This window comes from Sturnira hondurensis, unplaced genomic scaffold, assembly GCF_014824575.4.
Source record: "Sturnira hondurensis isolate 20B ecotype Veracruz unplaced genomic scaffold, ASM1482457v3 Scaffold0009935, whole genome shotgun sequence".
Taxonomy (NCBI): Eukaryota; Metazoa; Chordata; class Mammalia; order Chiroptera; family Phyllostomidae; genus Sturnira; species Sturnira hondurensis.
This window is the reverse complement of record NW_028082566.1, coordinates 3,666,013-3,688,899: the sequence shown is the minus strand read 5'-3', so window position 1 is coordinate 3,688,899 and position 22,887 is coordinate 3,666,013. Positions and strand designations below refer to the sequence as shown.

Here is a 22,887-nt window from a genome sequence, read left to right as displayed (position 1 = left end):
GCGAACATAAGGACCACCGGTTCCATCCCCAGTCAGGGCATATGCCCAGGTTGTGGGCCAGGTCCCCAGTAGGGGGTGTGTGAGAGGCAACTACACACTGATGTTTCTCTCCCTCTCTTTACCCCTCTCTCCCTCTCTGTCTAAAAATAAATAAATAAAATCTTTAAAAATAAGTAAAAATAAAATAAATAAATACAATCTTTTTTAAAAAGAAGTTAGAATTCACAGACCTCTTATTACCCTAAGAAGTCCTTGCACAGCACTGAACATTAAGCATAAGACCCAGTATTATACAGGGAATGTAAGAATGATGGCGTGGCCATCATGCTTGAGGTCACAGGTGAATAGATTGGGGAGTTTTGATACTCACTTTGTAAGGATAGGATTCTTAAAAGCCTGGTGAAGATACAGATTCCAAAATTCCCCAAACCTTTATGCATTGCATTTAGCTCTACACATGCCTTAAGTATTCTTCCAAGATCTTTTGATTTTAATAAACAGGTAAATTCATCCAAATAATCACATTAGCGAGAGGAGAAGAATGAGGACAGGGAAGATGAAGTATAGGAAAAATGTCTAGAGTTTGTTTTCTGCCTTATTTGAAACTGGAGAAAATAGGATGGTCACATGCAACTAATAAAAAAATAAAACATAATCCCAGTAATTGAAGGTGGAGGTAGAAGATACAATCCATAGTCACCACCTCCTCTTATCATTTACACACTGACTGCCTTCACTATAAACCAATTTTGTAATAAAAACAATTAAAACCTTAGTGACTAAAAATGCATATATTTGTAAAAGATGGTGCTACATATTGTTCATGGCCCAAAGAACTAAAATCTCTTTTAAAAAGTACTAAACCTCTAAGACTTAATGGCACAAACAAAAGGCAAACATACTTCCTAGTTTAAATGTGCTCATTTCATTTCGTGAACACTTTGTGGCATAGGACAGCTGAAATATAAATTATCCCCTAAGACCGTCAAAATTACTTTCCAAGTAAAGCTCAGATAAGATTTTAAAACCCACAGTTGATTTACAACCACGTATTCATCAATTCCAAATTGCAGAAATAGAAATCAGAGTTAATATGTAATTGTCTGAATTAAAAAATACTTACACTATTGGCTTTTCCAGGCGACTTCCCTGTGAACCAACAATCTCCCCCAATGTACAAAACACTTGTCCCAGAAAGTCCTAAAATAGACAAAAGGATTAAAGCTCATAAGTTCCCAGACCATCTTTATACTAAATATTTTGCACATCATATTTGCATTGTTTTCATTGCTGAAATATTGAATTCTTTAACTTCCAATATTAAATGGAAGCTCAATACATAAGCTCAATATGCATTAATTTTAGCAAAGTGATTTCCCCTAAATTTGTACAGTGTTTTGTCCTTTTAATCACAGAGCAGGCTTGTTATTGTGTTTAGACCTTGTGTTTATTTTCTTTTTTTTTTAAATGAAAAGGAAAAGGGGAAAAAGTTCCAGGATCTGAATTCACAAGTGGCTTGCCTCTGGATGTCTCTAAAACTACAAAGCTCTTGGCTGAGCCAGTGAACTGTGCAAACACAGAACAATGGTGACAAAGAAAACCTGCACCACTTACAGAGAGACCATGTGGTGCACGGCTATACAGCCAGCGTCTGGAGCCACACTGCCGGTGTCCATTCCTGTACCACCACTACTACCTGTGACTGTGAACTTAATTGCTCTCCACTTTCCTCATCTCTAAAATGGATTAGTCCCCTTCACAGAGGTATTTGGAGTGTTCAATGAGCTATTGCATGAGTTGATACTAGCATATAAGAAGTGCCTAAAATAGGGGTTAGTATAAAGCATTATAAAATTCATTAATCATGATTTTTGCTTTCAAGACTCAGAATAACCCTGCAACATGTGAGGCCTGTTATTAATGTTTCAGCTCACATAAAAATAAATTCACCATCGAAGGGGTTCACTTTTCCATGTTTTAAGCAGTTAGTAAATAGCAAAGTTAGGACTCAGCCAGATGTTCTGATTCTAGATTGATGTGCTGTCTAAGAATTTAAGTACCATAAATACAATGCAACTTCACAGGCTAATCAGATAAGGGCTCCAACATCATCTGAGTATTTGGGGCAGGAAATAAGGAGGTGATTCAGGCAGAGAAACTGTTGGGAACCACCCTGCCTGGTTTCAGAAGCTGTAACCCTCCATGCTTAAGGCTGAGGAAAGGACCTTGGGACCATACGCTACTAAGGAAATAAAGCTTATCTTCCAGGTAGGGGCATTGCCTCTGCCCTCTTTCTATTCACCCTGCCTGGTCCCAGGCAGATGACTAGCCAGCCAATTAAGGGTAAGATTCCTTAAGGGAGGGACAACCTAAGACAGGCACAATCTTGAAGGGACCCCCAGGGAAGGGTTTGGGCTATAGAAAAACGGGGTGATGGTTCCTCAACCCTAGGCTTTGACGTAGCCTGAGTCCTCATTCTGTTTGTGAGAACTCTCCTAATCTCTTCACTGCCCACAACCCTCATCTAACTTAAGCCTAAAACAATGCTGGAGGTGGATGTGGCCCTGTGCTGGAAAGGGCAGGTTCTCTGGGGCAATCAGGCCTAAGAAAGAATGCATAAAATCCTGTGAAACCTGCTTTGCTAAGAATGTCCTCAGTTCTCTGATAAGGGTCCAAGCATGAAATGAGTTTGTTTCCCAAAGTTTTATGGCCCTTTAGCTAACTGACCGTGACTCGGAATAAGCCCTCAGAGTTCTTTGTATATTATCTATTGGTTGATCCTTACTGCCTAACAATGATTGACGAGCTTTACCTGTATTCCTGTGCAAATTGAACCTGATAAAAGCCCACTGAGGACCAGTGTCCTGGCTCTTTTCCTTTGAGAGATTGGCCACCTTTTCCCTGCCAAGCAGATCATGTCATGATAGACTTATTCTCATCTGTGGTGGCTGGTGGGGGCAGAGTCGGGGGCTGTGGGTGGAACCCCCCCACAAGACACTTTCTAGTTTAGTCCGTATATAATTCCAATCTATCTTAAAGGAAAGAGGGGGAGATCTCCCTCAATCTGTGCAGTGAACTGTCCCTGGGGAAGCCCTAGAACAGTCAGGTACAGGAATGACAGCAAACAAAATGTTGTTTCAGGTTTTACTAAATAAAATTTCAAAATGCCTAACAAGCCATAAAAGCAAAACTATGTTCTTCAGTGAAAAGAACATGGGAAGGTGAAGGAAGCGTGCTCTAAGGCCCATAAGAGTCAGGGGGCTATTTCCCAAAGGCAGTAAGCCTTGAGAGCCAAGTGGGAAGGAGCCATAGAGAGAAGGAAGCTGGACATTCTAACCCCAGAGAACAGATCAGAGTTAGAGGCAGAAAAGAGATGATGAGAAAAGAGGCTCTGAAGTAAAGGGCAGAAATGGGGCTGAAGAGCCAAGACTCTGAAGGAGCCTTCTGACTAGGCCAAAAAAAATCTCTTAGGATAATCAGAAGCATTCTAGCATTCTGAAAATTTTAGGTACCAGTTTGCAGAATGGACTCGAGGAGGGAGGGAAATCTGGAAGCCGGATCAATCAGAAGGCTATCGTAGTCAGTAAGAAGCAAAGTACTAAGTCCCAAACTAAAGTTGTAGAAAAAGGTAGGGGACCACACAGAAAAGTGACAGTATTGGTGTCAACCGTACTTGCACGTGGCAGGAAGGGTACAGTGGCGAGAAGGAAAGACAGAAAATAAGTCTTGTCTGGAACTCAATGGCTCACAGAATGACAACACCTTCATAAACTTGCAAGTCATCTAAAATTTTGCTTTCAAATAGGTAAAAAGTACTTAAGGTGAAACCTTTATATATTTACCTTAAGTGTTCTTAATAATAACATATCTTTTCCAATTTCCAAACAGACTTTACAAATATGTTTTTGGGTTCTCTAAGCAAACCTAATTTCTCTAAGTCTCATGGCATATAGTTAGGGCTGAATACTAAAGATTTAGAATATATCGTTGCTCTTCTGAGTGAACAGCAAAAAAATATATGGCAGATTCTAGAATTCTTTTCTATGGATACTGATATTCAGAGTCAGCTGCACACACTACATATTAAATGGATTTGTCCAATGGAGTAACGAGTCTCTGTAAAAGTTATTCTGTGCTGTAATTATATTTTGAGCATGTATAATCTTAAGCATGTATTATCCAAATTAGGGTGGACACACATTAGCAAACAATCAACAGGCAAATATCATCATTGCTGGACCAAAAAAAAATTATAATAAAATGAACAAAGTATGCAACAAAAAGATATGGTGTGCACCTATGTGTGCTATCCCCACTGTTATTGCACACCTTGCCCCTAAGTATTTATGGCATGTATGTAGTTGTTTCGTGCCTGTCTCAACTTGCATATTCCCTATAAAGCAACACATTTACTACTCAGAAAGCATAAATCAGCACATAATATTTGTCAACCATTCCTCGTGCTGGAAAGCTCTACTGCTTCCATTCTTTAGTCTTCTCAATGGTTCACATTTCCTATGCATTTCACACAATACTAGTAACATAATTAGTGTCTTATAATGGACATTTTTAGATATTTTGTCTTTAGTTAGATAAATATAGAAATAAAACCTAGCTATATAACATGTACTGATTTCTCGTGTCTAGCTATGGTGGTTTTTTTCTAGTTTATAAGTCATTATAATAGGTCATAATAGTATGTCCAGTAATAAATCCAGGCACCTTTCCACAACTCAGACACACACACAAGACCAAATCTAGACTAGAGTGATAGCAGCTTGGAAATGCTTTAATGTATTCAACCATATTAATCCTCGGGCTTTGCCCAAACTGACCATGAGATCAGTAAATATTTGCTAATTGAGTGAAATTTTACTTTATAATCTAAACAACACACAGATAGATCTTAGCTTTTTAATTTCTTTAAATGTATGTAAACCGCATTGATATTATATATGGGATGCATTCTACCATTTTTAAAAGTATCCAGATATTACCCAGAATCCAATATGCTGATGTTAAACCCGAGAGACCTATCAATGAGAAGTGGAGGAGACAAGAAAAAGGTGTAGAGCACAGAAATACAAAGCATTATAACAATAACAGGAGTTTCACATTGCATAGGTAGTTGTAAACAAACACAGAAGCAAATCAGAGGGAGTGTTTGGCTTATTCCAATAACAATATAACCTAGTTTTGTTACTAGCATAACAGCTCAAAATCCATGGAAGCAGTGCTACACCATCAGATTCCAGGTGATTATTGTGCAAATTCATGGATGGTTCTCTTCTCTTTCCTTGTTAATATTCAGGGGAATATCTACTTTAACTGTATAACTATAAAGAGTATAATATTCTAATTTCTTCAAATTATTATTTATTATTTCCTCTGTACCAATTTTTACTGGTCAAGTCCATCCATTTACATTTTATATAACATTTTCAAATCACATTAAGGCTATGTGCTTTAATAATTTCACATATATTAAAAGGTAATATACTTTGCAGGAAATAAACTGGTTATGTTTGTTGGGGTTTTTTGCTTGCTTGGTAGTTACCAGTTTTAATGATTCCTATATATTCTTTTTTTAAAATTTATTTATCTTTAGAGAGGAAAGGAAGGAGAGAAGGAGAGAAATATCAATGTATGGTTGCCTCTTGTTAGTCCCCTGCGGGGAACTGGCCTGCAACCCAGGCATGTGCCTTGACTAGGAATCGAATCGCGATCATGTGGTTCACAGGCCTGAGCTCAATCCACTGAGCTACACCAGCCAGGTGATTCCTATATATTCTTTTTAAAAGATCTTTTACCGCCCTGGCAGGGTGGCCCCGCTGGTTGGAGCATCACCCTGTCCACCAAAAATAGGATGTAGGTGTGATTCCTCGTCAGGGCACATACCTAGGTTGTAGGTTCCATCCCCAGAAGGTAGGGGCATGTGAATCCGGGAGGAAAGTGATCTGTGTTTCCCTGTCACATTTCTGTCTCTCTCATTCTCTCTCTCTCTCTCTCTCTCTCCCTCCCCTGCCACCCCTCTATAATCAATTAAACATTCTCAGGTAAAGCTTTTTTTAAATGATCTTTTACATACCTAAGCAGTATATTTATTTGTTTACTGGTACAAAGCAGTATATAACACATTCCTCCACAGTGAGAATTATGAGGGTCTATAATGTACTCCCAGGGTTTATATTGTGGCTACTTACTAATGTCTCTATGCCTCAGTATCCTACTCTATAAAATAAACATAATAAACAATGCCTATGTGTTAAATTGTTAGAAGGACTACATATAATAATATGTGCAAAGTGCTTAGAACAGATGCTTGGAACATGCTTGTAAGCACCTAAGGAATCCATGCCTCCCTTCTCATCCCCTTCCCAGGGTTAATAGAACATAACTCTGTACTCAAAACTCGTTACTTACCACTATATGACAGTACTGAAGATACTATAATTATCTGAATAAAGTAATATATATCTTTTCCAAAACCACTTCGCACTCATGGTCAATACAAATGCTCATTTTGGGTGTCATTATAAAATCCAAATATGTCTTATAAACCGATTTATCTTGTATGTTAACTAGTGTACATGAAAACATATATATGTAAAAGAATGAGTTTTTAAAACCATGGTATAATAAATCAAGAGGCATTAATGGTGTGCAATTAATGATTTCTATACTATTTCAAAGCTAATTAATGCATGCAGTTTATCATTAGCCTTGTCATTAACAATTTCATAAGTATTCAATAGCAAGACATTTTTCTCCTGAAATGACTACAAAGATAATTTTTAAATGTCTTTTTTGTTTTATAAAGTGGTCAATGAATATCTGAAATATAATATCAGATGTTATTAATAAATAAATGATTTCATTTAATAATTTAATTAATAAATAATTATTTTAAGAGACATTAAATAGGCTATTGATAGCTAAAGTTTTGGGTGTTTTTTACTCTTTTAATTGTTTATAATACACAAATGTTTGTGGGTAGCAGGAGCTCCTTGTGTATGCGCTCTGTTTGTAAATTGTTCAAGCATAGTTTTCTGCCTTTTACCCCCATCCCAGCCCAACCCCCCCAGCACTCCCTACCTCCCCCGTGTCCACCCCGCCTTGTTATTGTCCATGTGTCCTTTATACTTATTCCTGCAAACCTTTCCCCCCTTCCCCTGAAATTCCCTCCCCTCTTCCCTCTGGTCACTATCAGCCCGTTCTCAATTTCAGGGTCTTTGGTTCTATTTTACTTGTTTGTTCATTTTGTTGATTAGATTCCTGTTAAAGGTGAGATCATATGGTATTTGTTTTTCACTGCCTGGCTTATTCTGCTTAGCTAAATTTTTAATACAGCGGAGTAATTGGGAGCAGTCAACTGCCCAAAAGTTGATCATTCAATTTCTTGATAAGATAGACTCATGATTCGCCTCCACTAATTCCTTCTACCCTGTATTCATTATACTGCAACTAAATACACTCACATTAAGAGTAAGAGAAAATATGTGATACAAAATTTCTTGCTTTTACAGTATTTCAACCAAGTGAGAAGAAATTGGTGCAGAAAGTTTTTATTACTTTTGTGAAATTTTATTACTTGTGCTATTTTACTATTGGAACTATACTATTTTATATTGGAACTCTGATAATACTACTGCCTTCCTTTTAATTAATTCATACAAATCACATGAACTGTATGGATCAACGTGTGACCAAAGATCATATTGATCAAGATCAATTTGGCAATAATTCCTACTTATCAAACAAGGTGGTTTTTTACTCTAATAATCATTCCTACTGTCTTAATGGTTGTTAGCATATCTACATGCTGCTTGGGGAATAAGGCAACCTCAGTATGAAACAATTGCATGACTTTTTCAAACCATGGTATAATTTACCAAGAGGCAGTTTTTAGTAGAAACAACTTGTCACATTTTAACATGACTACAACACAGCTATTTTTTTTCAAAAAGGAGTCTGTCTTTTTAATGGATGGATTGACCTACAAATCAAAAATGCTAATCTTACCTTCAAGAGATTAATAAAAAGTACTAAACTCAGACATCAGTAGTAAAATTATAAATAAAATTTCAAAATAATTTTCTAAAGCTAAATTTATTCCTTTCCTTTCCCTCTGCACTTGTTAATTTTCAAAACATATTTTGCTTGCTAAGACTACAACTGAAGGCAGTAAATAAGGCAGCTGATTAAAAAGTAAGCTTTCAACAATGATTATATGGTCATTGATATAAATTAACCATTTAAAATTATCCACAACATACATATTTAATACTTGCAAACCATATGATACATAAATTTAAAAATCAGCTATGCAATTCAAAAATATAACAAATATATAGAATATAGTTACCTTATGGAGGCACATCACTTTTATTGAATGCTAGTACCCATGAGTAAAGAAATGAACAGTATAACATGCTAACACAAAATAAGTACATATTCTCACTACTAGTAAACACGGTGAGACAATAGACAGTCCAAACAACTAGAAAACTTACTAAATACTATTATTAAATAATATGAAATATATTACAGCATTATTAAATAATAATATCAAATACACAACTATATCATTATTAAATACTAAGTGCTGGGTAAGGGCCAGTTTTACATACAAACAATCCTATGTAATATAACTTAACAAGTGCTAAAGACGCTGTCATCATCAACATACTTCAGGCATCGTCCCTATCTGTCTCAAAGTCTAAAGCAGATCTACAAGGCCGTATTAAAAATTCAAGTGCAAACAATCCACTTATAGAGCATCAGTCATAAATTCTTTAGCTTGAATATGCTTATAAGGGTAGCTCTCAACCTAAGAAGGACCAGAAAGCATACAAAGAAAACGAAAGTCATTACTGGAAAGGTATCAGGGGATACTAGGCAATCAGGTATGACCCCTCAGTGAAATGTTAGTAGAAATCTGATCAATGTGAGGGAGAGAACCATGTGACTATTGGGATAAAAGCATTCCAGGTAGGAGAAAAGCAAGAACAAATGTCCTGAGACAAGAATATACTGAGGGTGTATATATATTGGGGGAGAAGCAAGAGAGCCGGCGGCGGGGGAGCTAGTGGAGAATTAGCAAAATGAGAATGGGAGGAGAGGAGGGAACTAAGGCCCACGACAGGCTGTGGATTCCATCCGAGGTGTGCGCGGAAGCCACTGGAGAGTTTGCGCTGGACAGTGGCATGACCTGACCAGGCTGTTAAGGTGATAATTTTGGCTAATCTTCCACTGAATTTCTAAATGCTTAAGCTCCCCCAAGGCTATATCCTCGTCTCTTTTCCATTTATCCATATTTTTATGAGATAACTTTATTGAATTCCAACTCCATAAAGTTATTGGGCTAAAGTATTTGGGCTGATGGTTCCCAAATCTACATCTCTAGTCTCCAGACATGGACCAATCAGTATCTCCAGGTGATTCTATTCGGGTCTCTAAACAATATAAACCTGCCTTGACTGCTGATTGGACTATACTCACTTCTGCCACCTCTCTCTCTTCCTTCCCAACGCACCCCCTGCACAGAACTGTATCACCTTTTATCCAGTTGCTCTCACCACGAACCCAGTAGTCATTCTTTCTTCTCCTGTCTTCACACCTGCCATCTAATTGATCAACAAACATGTGACCAAAATGCATTTAAAATCGGATCACCTCTTAACCACTTCAAAGGCTATCTTCACCAAATGCTCACCTCACCAAATTGCTGCAGCCTTACACTTGGTATCTGCCTATTTCGGACCCTGGGTGAAATCTGAAACTGCTCCCCTAACACAAAAGGCAAGTAGGAAGCAAATAAAGAGGCAGCCTACTACAGATTGGTAGGTGACAGTTTTGATAAGTGGGGGGACTTGCATACTAGGCTTCTCTTGGGCAGCAGAAAAACAAGTGGATTGCTACCTCTACCCTCAAGAATCTTAAAAGTTTATACAGTGGCACTAATGGGATTCAGTCATGTATTCAGTGCAGATGGTCTAACAACACATTACTTACTCAAGGCTGTTCTTGAGTAAGCTCAGGCTGTGGGCAGAATGTACATTTTAAGGATAGGATCGGGGGGAGAAGTGTGGAGCCTCTGATTGCCTGGGTCCGACTTGCGATGTGAGCCAGCAATCATGTCCTCTCAGGGACCTCTTCCAACAGTCTCCTTAACTCCAGTCTTGCTCCCTTACCCCATTCTCCACTTCAGCTGCCAGTCATTTATCAAATGTATAAATAATATTACATCATCCTCAAGTGAAATCCACGAAAAAAAATTCAGACTTTTTAAACTATGGACTGTAAATCTCCACATCATCTGAATCCTGTGAACCTTTCCAAACTATTTTATTCCACTCCTCTTTCATTCACAATGTTCTCTATATGGTAGCTATCCTTCAGTCACACCAATATCTCAAACTTTTTCCTGAGTTAAGGTCTTTGTTTTGCTGTTCCTTTTTCCTGGGAAACTTTTCCCTTAGATTTTCAATAGCTCCCTCCTTCTCTTTAATAAGGACACCTAGGATGAGAACTGGTACAAAATCATACTGCCTGCCTGGTTGAGAGAAATCTAAGCTTCTAGTTAATGGGCTTCATCAGTAACTCTTTCTCAGTGCTATAAAAAGTAAGTTATCTTAACCATTAGTTTGCATTTATTTCTTTTTTAATTATATAGCTTTCAGGTCTACAATTCTATGACATATCATATGTACATTGTATTCTGTTCACCATCCAAGTCAAGTCTCCTTCCATCACCATTTATCCACCCTTTACTCTCTTCTACCTCTCATCACCCCGTCTTCCTCTGTGAATTAGCAAACTGTTATCTGCATCCATGAGGTTTGCTTTTTTTTATGCTCAGTCCCCTCCCCTTTGTCACCCAGCCTTCCAACACTGCTCCCCTCTACCAGTTGTCAGTCTGTTCTCTGTATCTATGAGTCTGTTTTTATTTTGTTAGTTTATTTTGTTCACCAGATTCTATGTATGAGTGAAATTATATGGTACTTGTCTTTCTTTTATTGGCTTATTTCACTTATCCTAATACTCTCCAGATTCAACCATGTTATCACAAATGGTAAGATTTTGGGCTGGGTTTTTTTTTGCCAAGTAGTATCCTATTTATTTCTGTTGAATAAATCTGCCCACTCCACCTACCCAACTTCAAAAACATAAGCTGTTTTAGGACATGGAACATGTTTGTCTTATTGATTGCTACATGATCTATCCAGAAAAAGTCCAGTTATTGTTAATATAATGAGAACAGTTTGTGTGACATCAATGTAACTTGACAGCCAAGGACAATGGACTGGAGTGAGCATGTATGAACAATGACAACTTGACTGTATTAGCCAGTAGGGGCAGTAGACGCCATTGAGTGGGCATGTGTACTATGTGTTTGTCATATTCAAATGGACTGAGTGAGTAGAGCAACAAATCTGCATCAAATTTTGCATTAAGCTTGGACATTCCTCCATGGAAACTACTCAGATGACTCAGAAGGCTGCAGCTATGGGCAACTGGTGATTGGAGCTTCATCAGGACAACACACCCGCTTATGCATTACATCTACTGCAGAGTTTTTTTTGCAAAACATCAAATCACCCAGGTGACTCAGCCCCTCCTAAAGCCCAGATTTGGTGCCCTTCGACTTCTGGATTTTCTCAAAACTAAAATTACTTTTGAAAAGGAAGAGATTTCAGACCATGGATGAGATTCAGGAAAATACCACAGGACAGCTGATGGAGACCAGGAGAACTGTGTGAGGGCCCAGTAAGCCTACTTTGAAGGGGACTAGAGAGTCACTGTCTTACGTATAATGGTTTTTGTATCTCGTACCTTCTTCAATACATGTCTTTATTTCTCATGTTACATGGCTGGATACTTTCTGGACAGATCTCATCCTCCTCAGCACTAAAAAACGGTCTAGAATATATTTATTACCTGCCTGATTGTATAAATATACATTAGAATTCAGTTCAGTTATATTTGAGTCAAGTTGTCTTTTATTCTAATAAAAGAATCTCACTTCACTTATAAATCTATTCCTATGAGCAAATACATTTCACGGCCCAAACATTAAGAAAACTTTCGCATACATCTGATCTACATGTAGAAGTTTATAAATATATCTAGAAGACACATTAAAGAACAAACCCACCTTCATGGAAGGTGGTGTTTTGTGACCAGTATAATTCAGTGAGCCATTAACATGTCTAAAACAAAAATTTTAGTGGGGACCCTTTGATATCAAATGGATAAATGCATTTTGGAGAGCCTTGTGGGTATGAAAATGTAGTAAACCAAGTACATGTGGATGTCATCTGGCCAGAACACTGAACAGAATCTTAGATACATCAGTTATGGGCCTGTTATTAATCTTTTCACTAATAAATTGGCTAATGCAATTACTCTAATAGAAGTATGCCGTTAGTGAACACAGCTGGAATTGGGTCAATAGCAACTTAGAGAACAGAGCTGGAATTCAAAATGTCAGATTTTGTTTACAGCATCTAACGCTTTTGGGGATAATATTTTAGTGATTTCCTTAGGGAATCATAAAATGGATTAATCCTCTAAAAGAATATGTCCCTGGATATCATAACTCAGACTGGATCATAATGTTTATCCACCAAAAAATTTTTCCACCATCAATAGTATCAATTAAAGTTTTACTGATTATTTATCAATGTAGCATGCATTTGTTTGCAATGTCAGAAATCTAAGGTATCGTTCCATATTTTCATTTTCCCTAATAGTACCCCAAATTTAACAATCTCATTCAATATTTTTAAGTACTGAAAACCAAATAGAGTAATTCAAAAGAGGGTTGCTTTCAAAATTACCAGAAATGAGAGTGAAAAATAAAAATATTTTATGATTATTAAGGAGTTTCTCTTGCTATTCAATTCCCTTTGTAAAAGATAAGTACCTGCACTCCACATGAAAGCCCAGGCACTTAGCAGTCTTTCTTAAACCGTTCCAGTTTTTATTTCACTTTGCAAAATTGGCAGGTAGACAACAACTCTTTTAAAGAATTGCATCCTTGAAAAATAGACTTAGCTTGTTTATTGGTTCCTTTGATCTTCTAAATGCCTCCTGAATTCACCAGGCTGAATTAGTTGTATGCTCTTTTACCTAAAATCTGTACTTTGATGCATTCGAATAAGAAGAGGTTTTTGTTCAATTTCTAACAGAATTCTTACAGCAATTCGAAAACACATTTGTTTCTTCTTTTCACACACTTCATTCACTTATAAACTCGAGTTCTTATCAACTAATTTGTATTGCTTACTAAATATATTTAAGAAAAATAACAGAATAATGTACAGAATACATTACAATGCAAGATAACATAAACCACAGGAACTATGGGAAGCTAGTAATACTTAAGGAGAAAGGCGATGAGAATCTGAAGTAAGGCAGTAACAGCAAGAAAGTAAGAAAGGTAGAAGAGAAGTCTTTATTAGAAGGAACAGAATTTGTTGACTCACTAGATTTGTGAGACAGAAGAAGGTTAATTAAAGAAGACTGACCCTGAAATACAAGTGGAGGGAGATGTTAAGCAACTTCACTTGAATTAGTGCTCAGTTTTCCTTCAGCAAGTAAATGAGGTAAGATTCATAAAGAAATGATGACTGAATGAAAGCCATGAGTCCCAAAGGGAAGACTTCCTGTAACTGACTCGGGGTTGTCAGAGCTTCACGTGACCTCCCCTGTGGTGGGACCACCAAGGTTCTCTAAAAGCAGCACTCCAGACTTGCGTGGGAAGGCCAGGGTGTAATACCTCAGAGTCCCTGCCTTTGGCAGAGGTAGATTTTATGTGTTCTAAGTCAAACACAGTTTGGTTCTCCGTTCCTTTTAAAAGACCCCTAGAACACTGTTATGGTGTTAAATGAGCCAGTACTGCATCTGTTGTTGATTATTTATTTTTATTTAGTTGTTCAAAAACTAAGGAATTATTTCAGAACTTTTAACTGTTTTTGTCCTAATAGGTACCAGGGAAACGGTATGGAAGTTTCAATCAAGTCCATCCTAACTACAAGTGAATGAACAAACAAACAAACAAGGAAATAAATAAGAGGTTGATGATACATCCAAGTTTCAACCTAATGGCTTTCTTTTCTAAGAGAAAGACGTTAAGGAACACTGACCCTGCAACACAAGAGAAGGTGTTAAGCAACTTCACTTGAGAATTCCACTAAAGAATTCCATCACATAAGTATACAGTGTTGATGATAAATCTCAAGATAGACAATGGAGATAATGGAACTTCTTCCATTTATCTATCTTGACACACACACATACACACACACGCATCTTCTGCAGAAAATCTACCAGGTGCTACCTAACAAGCAGTTGGGACTTGGCTTTCCTGAGGTTTCAGAGGGATAGGCACTTGGGAGTCCTCGGGGTAAGGCATGGAAATGGTTGCAATCTTCCAAGAAGATTCCTACTTTTTATTTCTACTTACACAGTAGGATGCAAAGAAAACTGAAAATAAAGTCACAAAAAACACTAATAGTAAAGGATAAAAGAATAAAGAGAAACTAAAACATGGTAGATAATGCATAAACAAAGATTTAGGAAAAGGGGCAAAGGAAAAGTTTCTATAGAAGTCAGAGGAGGCCCTGGCTGGCGTAGCTCAGTGGACTGAGCACAGGCCTGCGAACCAGAGGATCGCGGTTCAATTCCCAGTCAGGGCACATGCCTGGGTTGCAGGCCAGTTCCCTGCAGGCCAACTCCCAGCAGGGGACGCATGAAAGGCAACCATACATTGATGTTTCTCTCCCTCTCTCCTTCCCCTCCAAAGTTAAATAAATATGATAGAAACCCAGGCTGTTCTCTAAACAAGTATGCTAAATGAGAAGTTAGTAAAAGGGATATCATGAGGATAAAGCAGACTCAGGGTAAGAATTTTTACCATGAGGAAGACATAAAATTTTTCTTATTGGGAAAAAAGCTATTTTACAAAAAAAGATATATATTTGGAAAGATATTTACATTCATGACTTCTACAAAACATATCTCACCATCAACAAAAAAAGAAAACACAACTCACTGAATGGGAGGAGATATTCCCCAGTGGTATATCTGATAAGGAGTTAATTTCTAAAATATATAAGGAGCTCCTGCAACTTAACACCAAAAAATAAAACACAATCTGATTTAACAAAATGGGAAGAGGACCTGAATAAACATTTCTCCCAGGAAGACATACAGATGGCCAACAGACATATGAAAAGATACTCAAGATCACTAATCTTTAGAGAAAGGCAAATCAAAACAAAAAGGAAATATCAGATCACACCTGTCTGAATGGCTACCATCAGTAAGTCAACAAGCAAGTGTTGGTGAGGATGCAGAGAAAAGGGAATTGCTATATACACTGCTGGTGGAATTGTAAGTTGGTGCAGCCACTACGGAAAACAATATGGAGGCTTTTTACAAAATTAAAAAAAAAAAAGGATGATATGACCCAGCAATTCTACTTCTGGGTATTTGTACAAAGAAATCGAAAATACGAATTTGAAAGTATATTAGCACCCCTATGTTCACTGCAACATTATTTACAATAAAGATATGGAAGCAGCCTCAGTACCCATTATTAAATGAATAATAAAGAAGTTGTGGTACATATATACATTGGAAGGTTACTCAGCTACAAAAATGAAAAAAATCTTCTCATTTTCAACAACATGGTTGAATCTAGTTGATCTTATGATAACTGAAATAAGTCCAAGAAAGACAAATACACTGTGATATCACTTACATGTGGAGTCTAAAACACAACATAATGAACAAACAACATAGAAACCAACTCCTAGACACAGAGAATAGACTGACGGTAACCATTTGGGAAGTTGGGATGGGGAGAGGGCAGGGTTAGGGGGACAGGTCGGGGCAGTGGAGGGACTGAACAAAAAAGAAAAAATCTCATGGACATGGACAACAATGTGGTAATTGCTGGGAGGAGGGGCTTAGGGAGAAGTAGATGAGAGTGTAAGGGGGATAAATGGTGATGGAAGGAAACTTGACTTGGGTGAGCACATATTACAGTGTACAGATGATGTGTTGTGGAATTGTACACCTGAAACCTGTATAATTTTGTTAACCAGTATCACCCTAATAAGTTCAATAAAAATAAAAAAAGAAATACAAATGGCCAGTTTTAAAAATAGTCACAAGGATGTAAAGTACAGCATAGGGGATATAGTCAATAATACCATAATAATTACGTGTGGTGTCACAGAGCACTAAACTTGTCAGGGTGATCACTTCATGGGGTATATAAATGTCTAACCACTATGTCATACACCTAAAACTAACATATTACATGCCAACTATAATTGAAAACTAAATTTTTAAAGAACAAAGAATGAGTCAACTGTTTTTTAAAAAGATATTTCCTGCATAATATTTAGTCATTACTGATTATTAAAAGAAAACAGAGTTAATTCGGTTTGAGGTACCCTCCTACCACCCTACTACTCTCTGCCCGAAGTCAAGGCAACTACGCTGGTGAGGACCACGTATTGCTACCTTCACACTCACCCCTGAAATACCCAACCCCATGGGAAGGTACTTAACTGCCCCCTAAAGTTATCATGCCCCCTAAAGACTAGTTTGAACGAGAAATGCAGAATTACATTCAGGGAGAGAGGGCCCCTGAAAGTCTATGTCCAGTCAAGGTTAGGGAGGTCATTTTCCATTTATGAACAATGATACACAAAGAAATGCGATCTTCATTGAGAAACAGAAGTTCAGGGAAAAATCATAGTGCAAAGAACATGTGGCCTGAGAGAGAGAGAGAGAGAGAGAGAGAAACTCGGTCTAACCTACTTCCTCTTTCTGCTGCTGTTCCCGTAAAGAGAGGTTACATACCACATGATCCCTTGCATAAACTACCTATGTGTGAGGTAAGTGAATGCATTTTCTTTCCTAGCAACTAAGTAATTCTGACTAAAAAACGTGGATCCTTTCACAATCCTTCCAATACAAAGGTATAGAAATTGTGTATGTCTAGCCACAGTGCTGTGACTCTTATCATGGGAAGGAGGAAGGTGACATGGCAACTGCACTGAACTTGACTTAGGGACAGGAATGAGCTTATTATAGCCTCTCTGAATCTTTCTTCAAATGCTTCATAACAAAAATAAATATCAAAAATATTTCTTTACTGAAAGAAAGCAGCGGAAATTATATTTTTTACCACCATACCTAGGCTTCTAGTTTCTCCATATAAGTCTCTGAGATTGTGTCCCTTCTCTCTCCTTCAAATTAAAACATTGCCCTTCTCCAAACTGCACTAGAAATCATACATATCATATAGCACATATATGTATATAAACAAAATATATGTATACATATATATATATATATTCTATTACAGTTAATAACCTCCAACAATAGAAAAGTAGAAAATCTCACCCTACTGACATTAGTCCTGCTGGCCTCTCAACCCTGGTACAGGTGCCAGTTCTCCACCTCTGTGTTCAGATTTCACGTGGTTCCTAGTTAAACCCCTTTCAGCCCTTCTTACTAAGTCTGGCCTAATTCCAATCCTACAGGTCAATGAATAGGCTGATCAGGACCACGAATGCCTAGCCAAAGAACCCACATCCATGCCTCTCTTCCTACCTCCACCTCTTTATCTGCCTCCTTCTACCACCCTGCTGCTCCTGAACCTGTAAACTCCCCTATAGGGAACCTATCTGCATGGCAGTGGCAAATGTAGCCCAGGCCCTGATTTGCAAAATTGGTGGGAAGCAAGTCATCACATAGGAAACTAGCCCACAGATTGGTTTTCCCATGGAGAATCAGGCCTGTATTATACCTAGGCCGCTTTGAGGCTTGCTTTTTGCTAAAACTCCCTCACCTTGAATTGAGGTAGAAAGTGTTGACTGCATACCTTTAAAGTAACTTCCTAAAATCTATGCTAAACCTTCCAAGTATGGAGTGAAACCAGTTACACCACTTTTCCCCTTGCATCTGCAACATTCTCCTCTTTGAAGTAATTAGCAACATTCTTTCCTTTGTTATCTGTAAATGGTAATCACCTAAAGCAAACCTGTGCATAGTAAATGAGGACCATCCTTGACGGAATGTGCCCAGAAAAGCAATAAAAGCCTGCCAAGGCAGGAATCAGGGCCTTCTCTCACTTAGAGAGCAGCCATGCTGTCCCTTTTTCTCCATATTACTTCCGTAGTCCATGTGAATTTGTTCAACACTGCCACAACACACTGGACCCCACTGGCCAGAGTCCATATCATTCCCCAAGTTATGGCTGTTGCCTGTCGAGTACAGCTCTTTACAACAGAGGAACAGGAAAACCAGAGCCCCAAAAGAAAAACAACAAAAAATCTGTAAGTGACTCTAGGACAGGCTCTGTGTCTGTTTTGTTCATACTGTACCTTCAGAAACTGGCATGTGGCCTGGCATAAAGAGGTAATTAAAAAATATTGTTGAACAAATGAATTACAAGGACAGTGGAATAGTAAATCATCCTGCCGGCACCCAGGTATGTACGTCCATTCTCTCTGAGTGACACCTCCCCAAAAGGCACCAGCTCACTATCGCCCCATTCTTACCTGATCCAGAGAACTGACGTCACTTCTTCTCCAAAAATAAATACATAAATAAGACTAATATATTCCACATACTAAAATATGACTATTATTACATGAATGTTATAGACATGTACATTTTATTAATAAATCAATCATAAATGAAGACATTATAATTTTTATTATATAATCATCATAAAAAACCATAAAACATGAACTTACATGTTTGGACAAGTTGGGGCTCTTTGAGTCAACATCATACCTAAAAGATTAAAATATAAAACTCAAATTATTTCCATAATATATAGCTAGAGAAAAACATCAGTATTTTCTAAAAAAAAAACCATAAATAATATAAAAATGAATCAAAATTATAGCAATGGGGAGAAAAGCTTTTATTTCTGCAACCTAGATAGAAATCCCCATGTTTTAGTCATCAATTCTGCTGCTTGATAAGACAAGTTTAAAATTTATCTGTCTTATGAAGCAATTAGTAGTCTAATAATATTTCAAATGCCCTAAAAACTGCAATTCCTCTCCCCTGGACACCACTGAAAAAGAAACAGAGGGGATGGTAACTAGTAAAGGGCTGTCATTTGTATACACTACAATTCTGACCTAATATGTTAAATACTGTTGTTACCTTGGAAATTTGGCTAAAGTAATGAGATATTGTTTTTCCTCAATCACAGAACTTGGGGGAAGCATGTATCTTACAGCAAGAGAAAAATGTGTTTATATAGGATTACTACATATCCTGTTTTAGACTCGATGGTATTCAAAATGATTTCTTGAAGAGATCCTGGGAAAACACCACTCACTGTCACCTAAACCCCTCTTTTTAAAGAATTTGTAGAAATGGTAAGATCACTAACAGTCAAAACAACCAGAATGTGCTGAACTCTTGAACAGAAAAATATCTGCACTGCCTCCAGTCTTTCTTCCAAGTCCGATGGATTCCTTGTGCATAGCTTCCCAGCGAAAATGAACTGCTTTTTTTCAAAGGTTAATTAAAGTCTTCCCTCTCACATAACAAGAATGTTTTTGCAAAGAAACAAAGCATCTCAATCAATAAAAGGCGAAGAATCAGAGTTCACGGAGTGTGCTGATGCTGGGCACAGGGGCACTCATTCCCTGGCAAAGAATGCTTAGCACATATTGGCTTTAAAACTGCGTGATGCAAATACCTGCCTCAGAAGCATCACTCTGCTTCACATCAGGGAGAGCTGAACACTCTCAAGAGCTGTAACCTAGAATTTTAAACCAGCAAATGGCCAACACTTACTGAAAACTTACAGATATTAGTATACAAAAAAATAATTCTTATTTGAGAAATTTTCCTTATTCAAGGCTTTTGTTTTTTTCAGGATAAGACTTAAATTAGCAACTGTAGCAATCTCAAAGGTGAAACATAACTGCATTGGCTCCTTCCCAAGACTCGGTCCTGGAAATGGTTTTCTATAAAAGGTTTAGTGGCTAGGGAGAAATTACATGGTATGCTCAGTTAAAAGAAGCAAAAAGAAAAGTTATGTTTTAATCACAAAGGATTATTTTCAAATACAACCCTCATTCACTGTTTTTAACAGGTTTTTTTAATGCTATTATCTCAAAAATAGGTAATTTAAAGCATTCCTCTAAAGGTAATATGTTGAATTATAATGCATTCAAAATGACTGTGATTTTTCTATCAATGGAATTTTCCTTCTAACTTTTTTTTAAAGCTTTTATTTTTAGACAGGGTGGAGGGGAAGGAGAAAGAAGAAGAGAAACATCAAAGTGTGGTTGCTTCTCACGCACTCTCTATTAGGGACCTGGCCCACAACCCAGGCATGTGCCCTGACTGGGAATCAAACTGGCGACCTTTGGATTCCCAGGCCAGCGTTCAATCCACTGAGCCACACCAGCCAGGGCTCCTTCTAACTCTTCTAGAAGACTAACTCTGCTCCTCACCCTCACAGGTGAGAACATAAACACTACATGCGTGTGTTGCATGCATGTGTGTGTGTGTCCAAGTTTATGAGTGCCATACTCTCCTTAAGGAAAAGAGGACACATTGCAAAGCAGGAAGCTCATTAGTTTACCCTGAGGAGAGTGCACCCCAGTGTGCCCAACTTTACCAAGGGGAATTTTGTAAGCAACTTCATCCTGCTACTGAAATCTTATTATTAGAACCCCTGATTGGCAGTAACTGATTTGGATGGCTCCTTAAGGGTTATGTTTTCTACTCCATGGTAACAGAGGTTGACTGGAGTTATTCCTATATTCTAAAATTCCAACTAAGGTCTAAAACTGAAAACAAAAGAGGCTAAGTATCCCCATGCTCAGCTCAGAGATGACAGTAGATGAGTCACTGAGTCCTAACATTAGGGTCAGACCCTTCTCCATGAAGCTTGCTTATAAAGTGACAGCCTATTCCCTACCTCTCGGGAGGGCAGGAGGTTCCACTCCCCAAAACCCAGTGAAGGGAGTTCTAAAACCTGGGGCGCTTGTGAGAAGGGGCAGTAGCACCTGGTCCCCAGTCAGTTATCGAACCTGCCTGCAGGTCCATCCTTCAGCTTGCAGAAGAAGGGAATGTCAGGTCACAGACCTAGGAAATGCCTCCTGAGGGCTGAGGAACGAGGAACAGCGTCCTCTCAAGTCCCTCCTCCACAGTGAGGAAGATGAGCAGGGTGCTAAGCACAGGTCCCTGAAGGCCAGTACCCTCCAAGGTCTAGATTCTTCAGGAGGTAGGACACCCACATCTCTGCCTCCCACCCCCTCCTTCCTGCTCTTCCGCCTCCCTTCTCTCCTGCAAGTCCTGGGACAATCGCTCCCACTGAGGGGACTGGAAGTGAATTAAGTTTGAGATTAAAGTTTTAAAGGTGAAGATTTCCCTAATGATTAACAAAGTGAGATGGCTTTAATAAAAAAACGAAAAGGGACTGAAAGTCATGAAATTAGTCCATGAAATAAGGGAGCCCTTCACCTGACAGTGTTGGGACGATTATTGGAAGAAATAAAACATTATTTGTTATTGGGGTTAGAAGCAACTTTTACTTTTTCAGTGACTATATTACTTAAAGTTTATAATAAATATTTATTATTTTGAAATGAGAGAGAACTATACAGATGAATGAAAAAGGAGAAAAAGAACAAAGGGAAATAAAGAGAAAGAATGAAAAATCATGAAATAGTGGCTGGTTTTAGGATGCAGTTAAGTCTAAACTACAGAGAGAAAATTCAGGGTTTACCATGCTGTTGTAAGAAAAAAAAATGATTTTAAAAAGTACTATGAAGGCCCTGTACAATGGGAGAATCAACCCACATCCTACCTGACGTATGTGTCTGCTTTTAAATATCAACAGTACATGCAGTCTTTATGATAAACATCGTCGGGAAATCATTACATTCCACTGTAAATGACTCTTTCATAAGCCTCGTTTTTTTAATTACTTCTAAAGGGGTTTCAAGGAAATAAAAATCAAATGGGGCATTAAAATTTCTGTTTGATAAGTATACTGAATACTTAGAACTCCTACAAGCCTTAAAGGAAAGGGGCTGGTATAAAAATTGTCCTTTTTAAGGAAGCACTGCCAGTTATTCACTGGACACAGTGTAGAGGAAAATGAGAACAACCACTAACAGGAGAGACCGTTTTTTTTTTACATAAACAGACAAGATTTTAAAAATCTTTATAAATTGTGACAGCACGGTTTACTTTATTATTTGTGGCTATTCAAAATAAGATATTTATCTTTCTAAATACATGTAGTGTTCATAAACTCTCTTTAATTATTTCAATATATTAAGCATATACTATAATATGTTACCTTTTCCCCTCTCAATAGATTTCCTTTCAACAACATCCAAATACTTTAACTATCACCAGTTTACCTCTCTGGAACTGATGACTGACAGACTGACTCCAGATTCTCTGTAGACAGGGAGTTGACTTTAACAGTAGTAATTTAATATGCCTAATGAAGCATCAAAATCACAAGAATATTAAAAAAATCAGGCATCCTGTGTCTTAGAAATATGAGGCCATGAAGTGATAAAAACACCACAGCTAGGCAGAAATGCACGTACTATACAAAGGCGCTGAGAAAAACTTAAAGGTCTGAGAGACATCCACATGGAGTTGATGAGATCACCTTGAGTATACGCAGAACTTGCAGGAAATCTACCAGGGCATAGGACAGTTTGAAAGAATGCCCATATATACTGCCCAGCATTCCTACAATTAAATTGTTCACTTAGTGTATCAATGAACAGATAGCCAAAAACCAGTAAAAAACAAAGAAATACTACAGACAAGGCTCAGGTCTCAGGTCTAAATAGAATT

The 22,887-nt window shown here is 37.8% G+C and overlaps 1 protein-coding gene across 2 annotated transcripts in view; it reads right to left on the bottom strand.

Moving 5' to 3' along the window:
• CPNE8 (copine 8) overlaps window positions 1-22,887 on the bottom strand; it is a 178,683-nt gene that overhangs the window by 111,502 nt on the left and 44,294 nt on the right. For both annotated transcript variants that reach the window (XM_037058176.1, XM_037058175.1), the window contains exons 5-6: window positions 18,786-18,825; window positions 1,124-1,200 (exon numbers count right to left, since the gene is read on the bottom strand). In XM_037058176.1, the coding sequence (XP_036914071.1) occupies window positions 1,124-1,200; window positions 18,786-18,825 (117 nt within the window). The remainder of the gene's footprint in view (window positions 1-1,123; window positions 1,201-18,785; window positions 18,826-22,887) is intronic.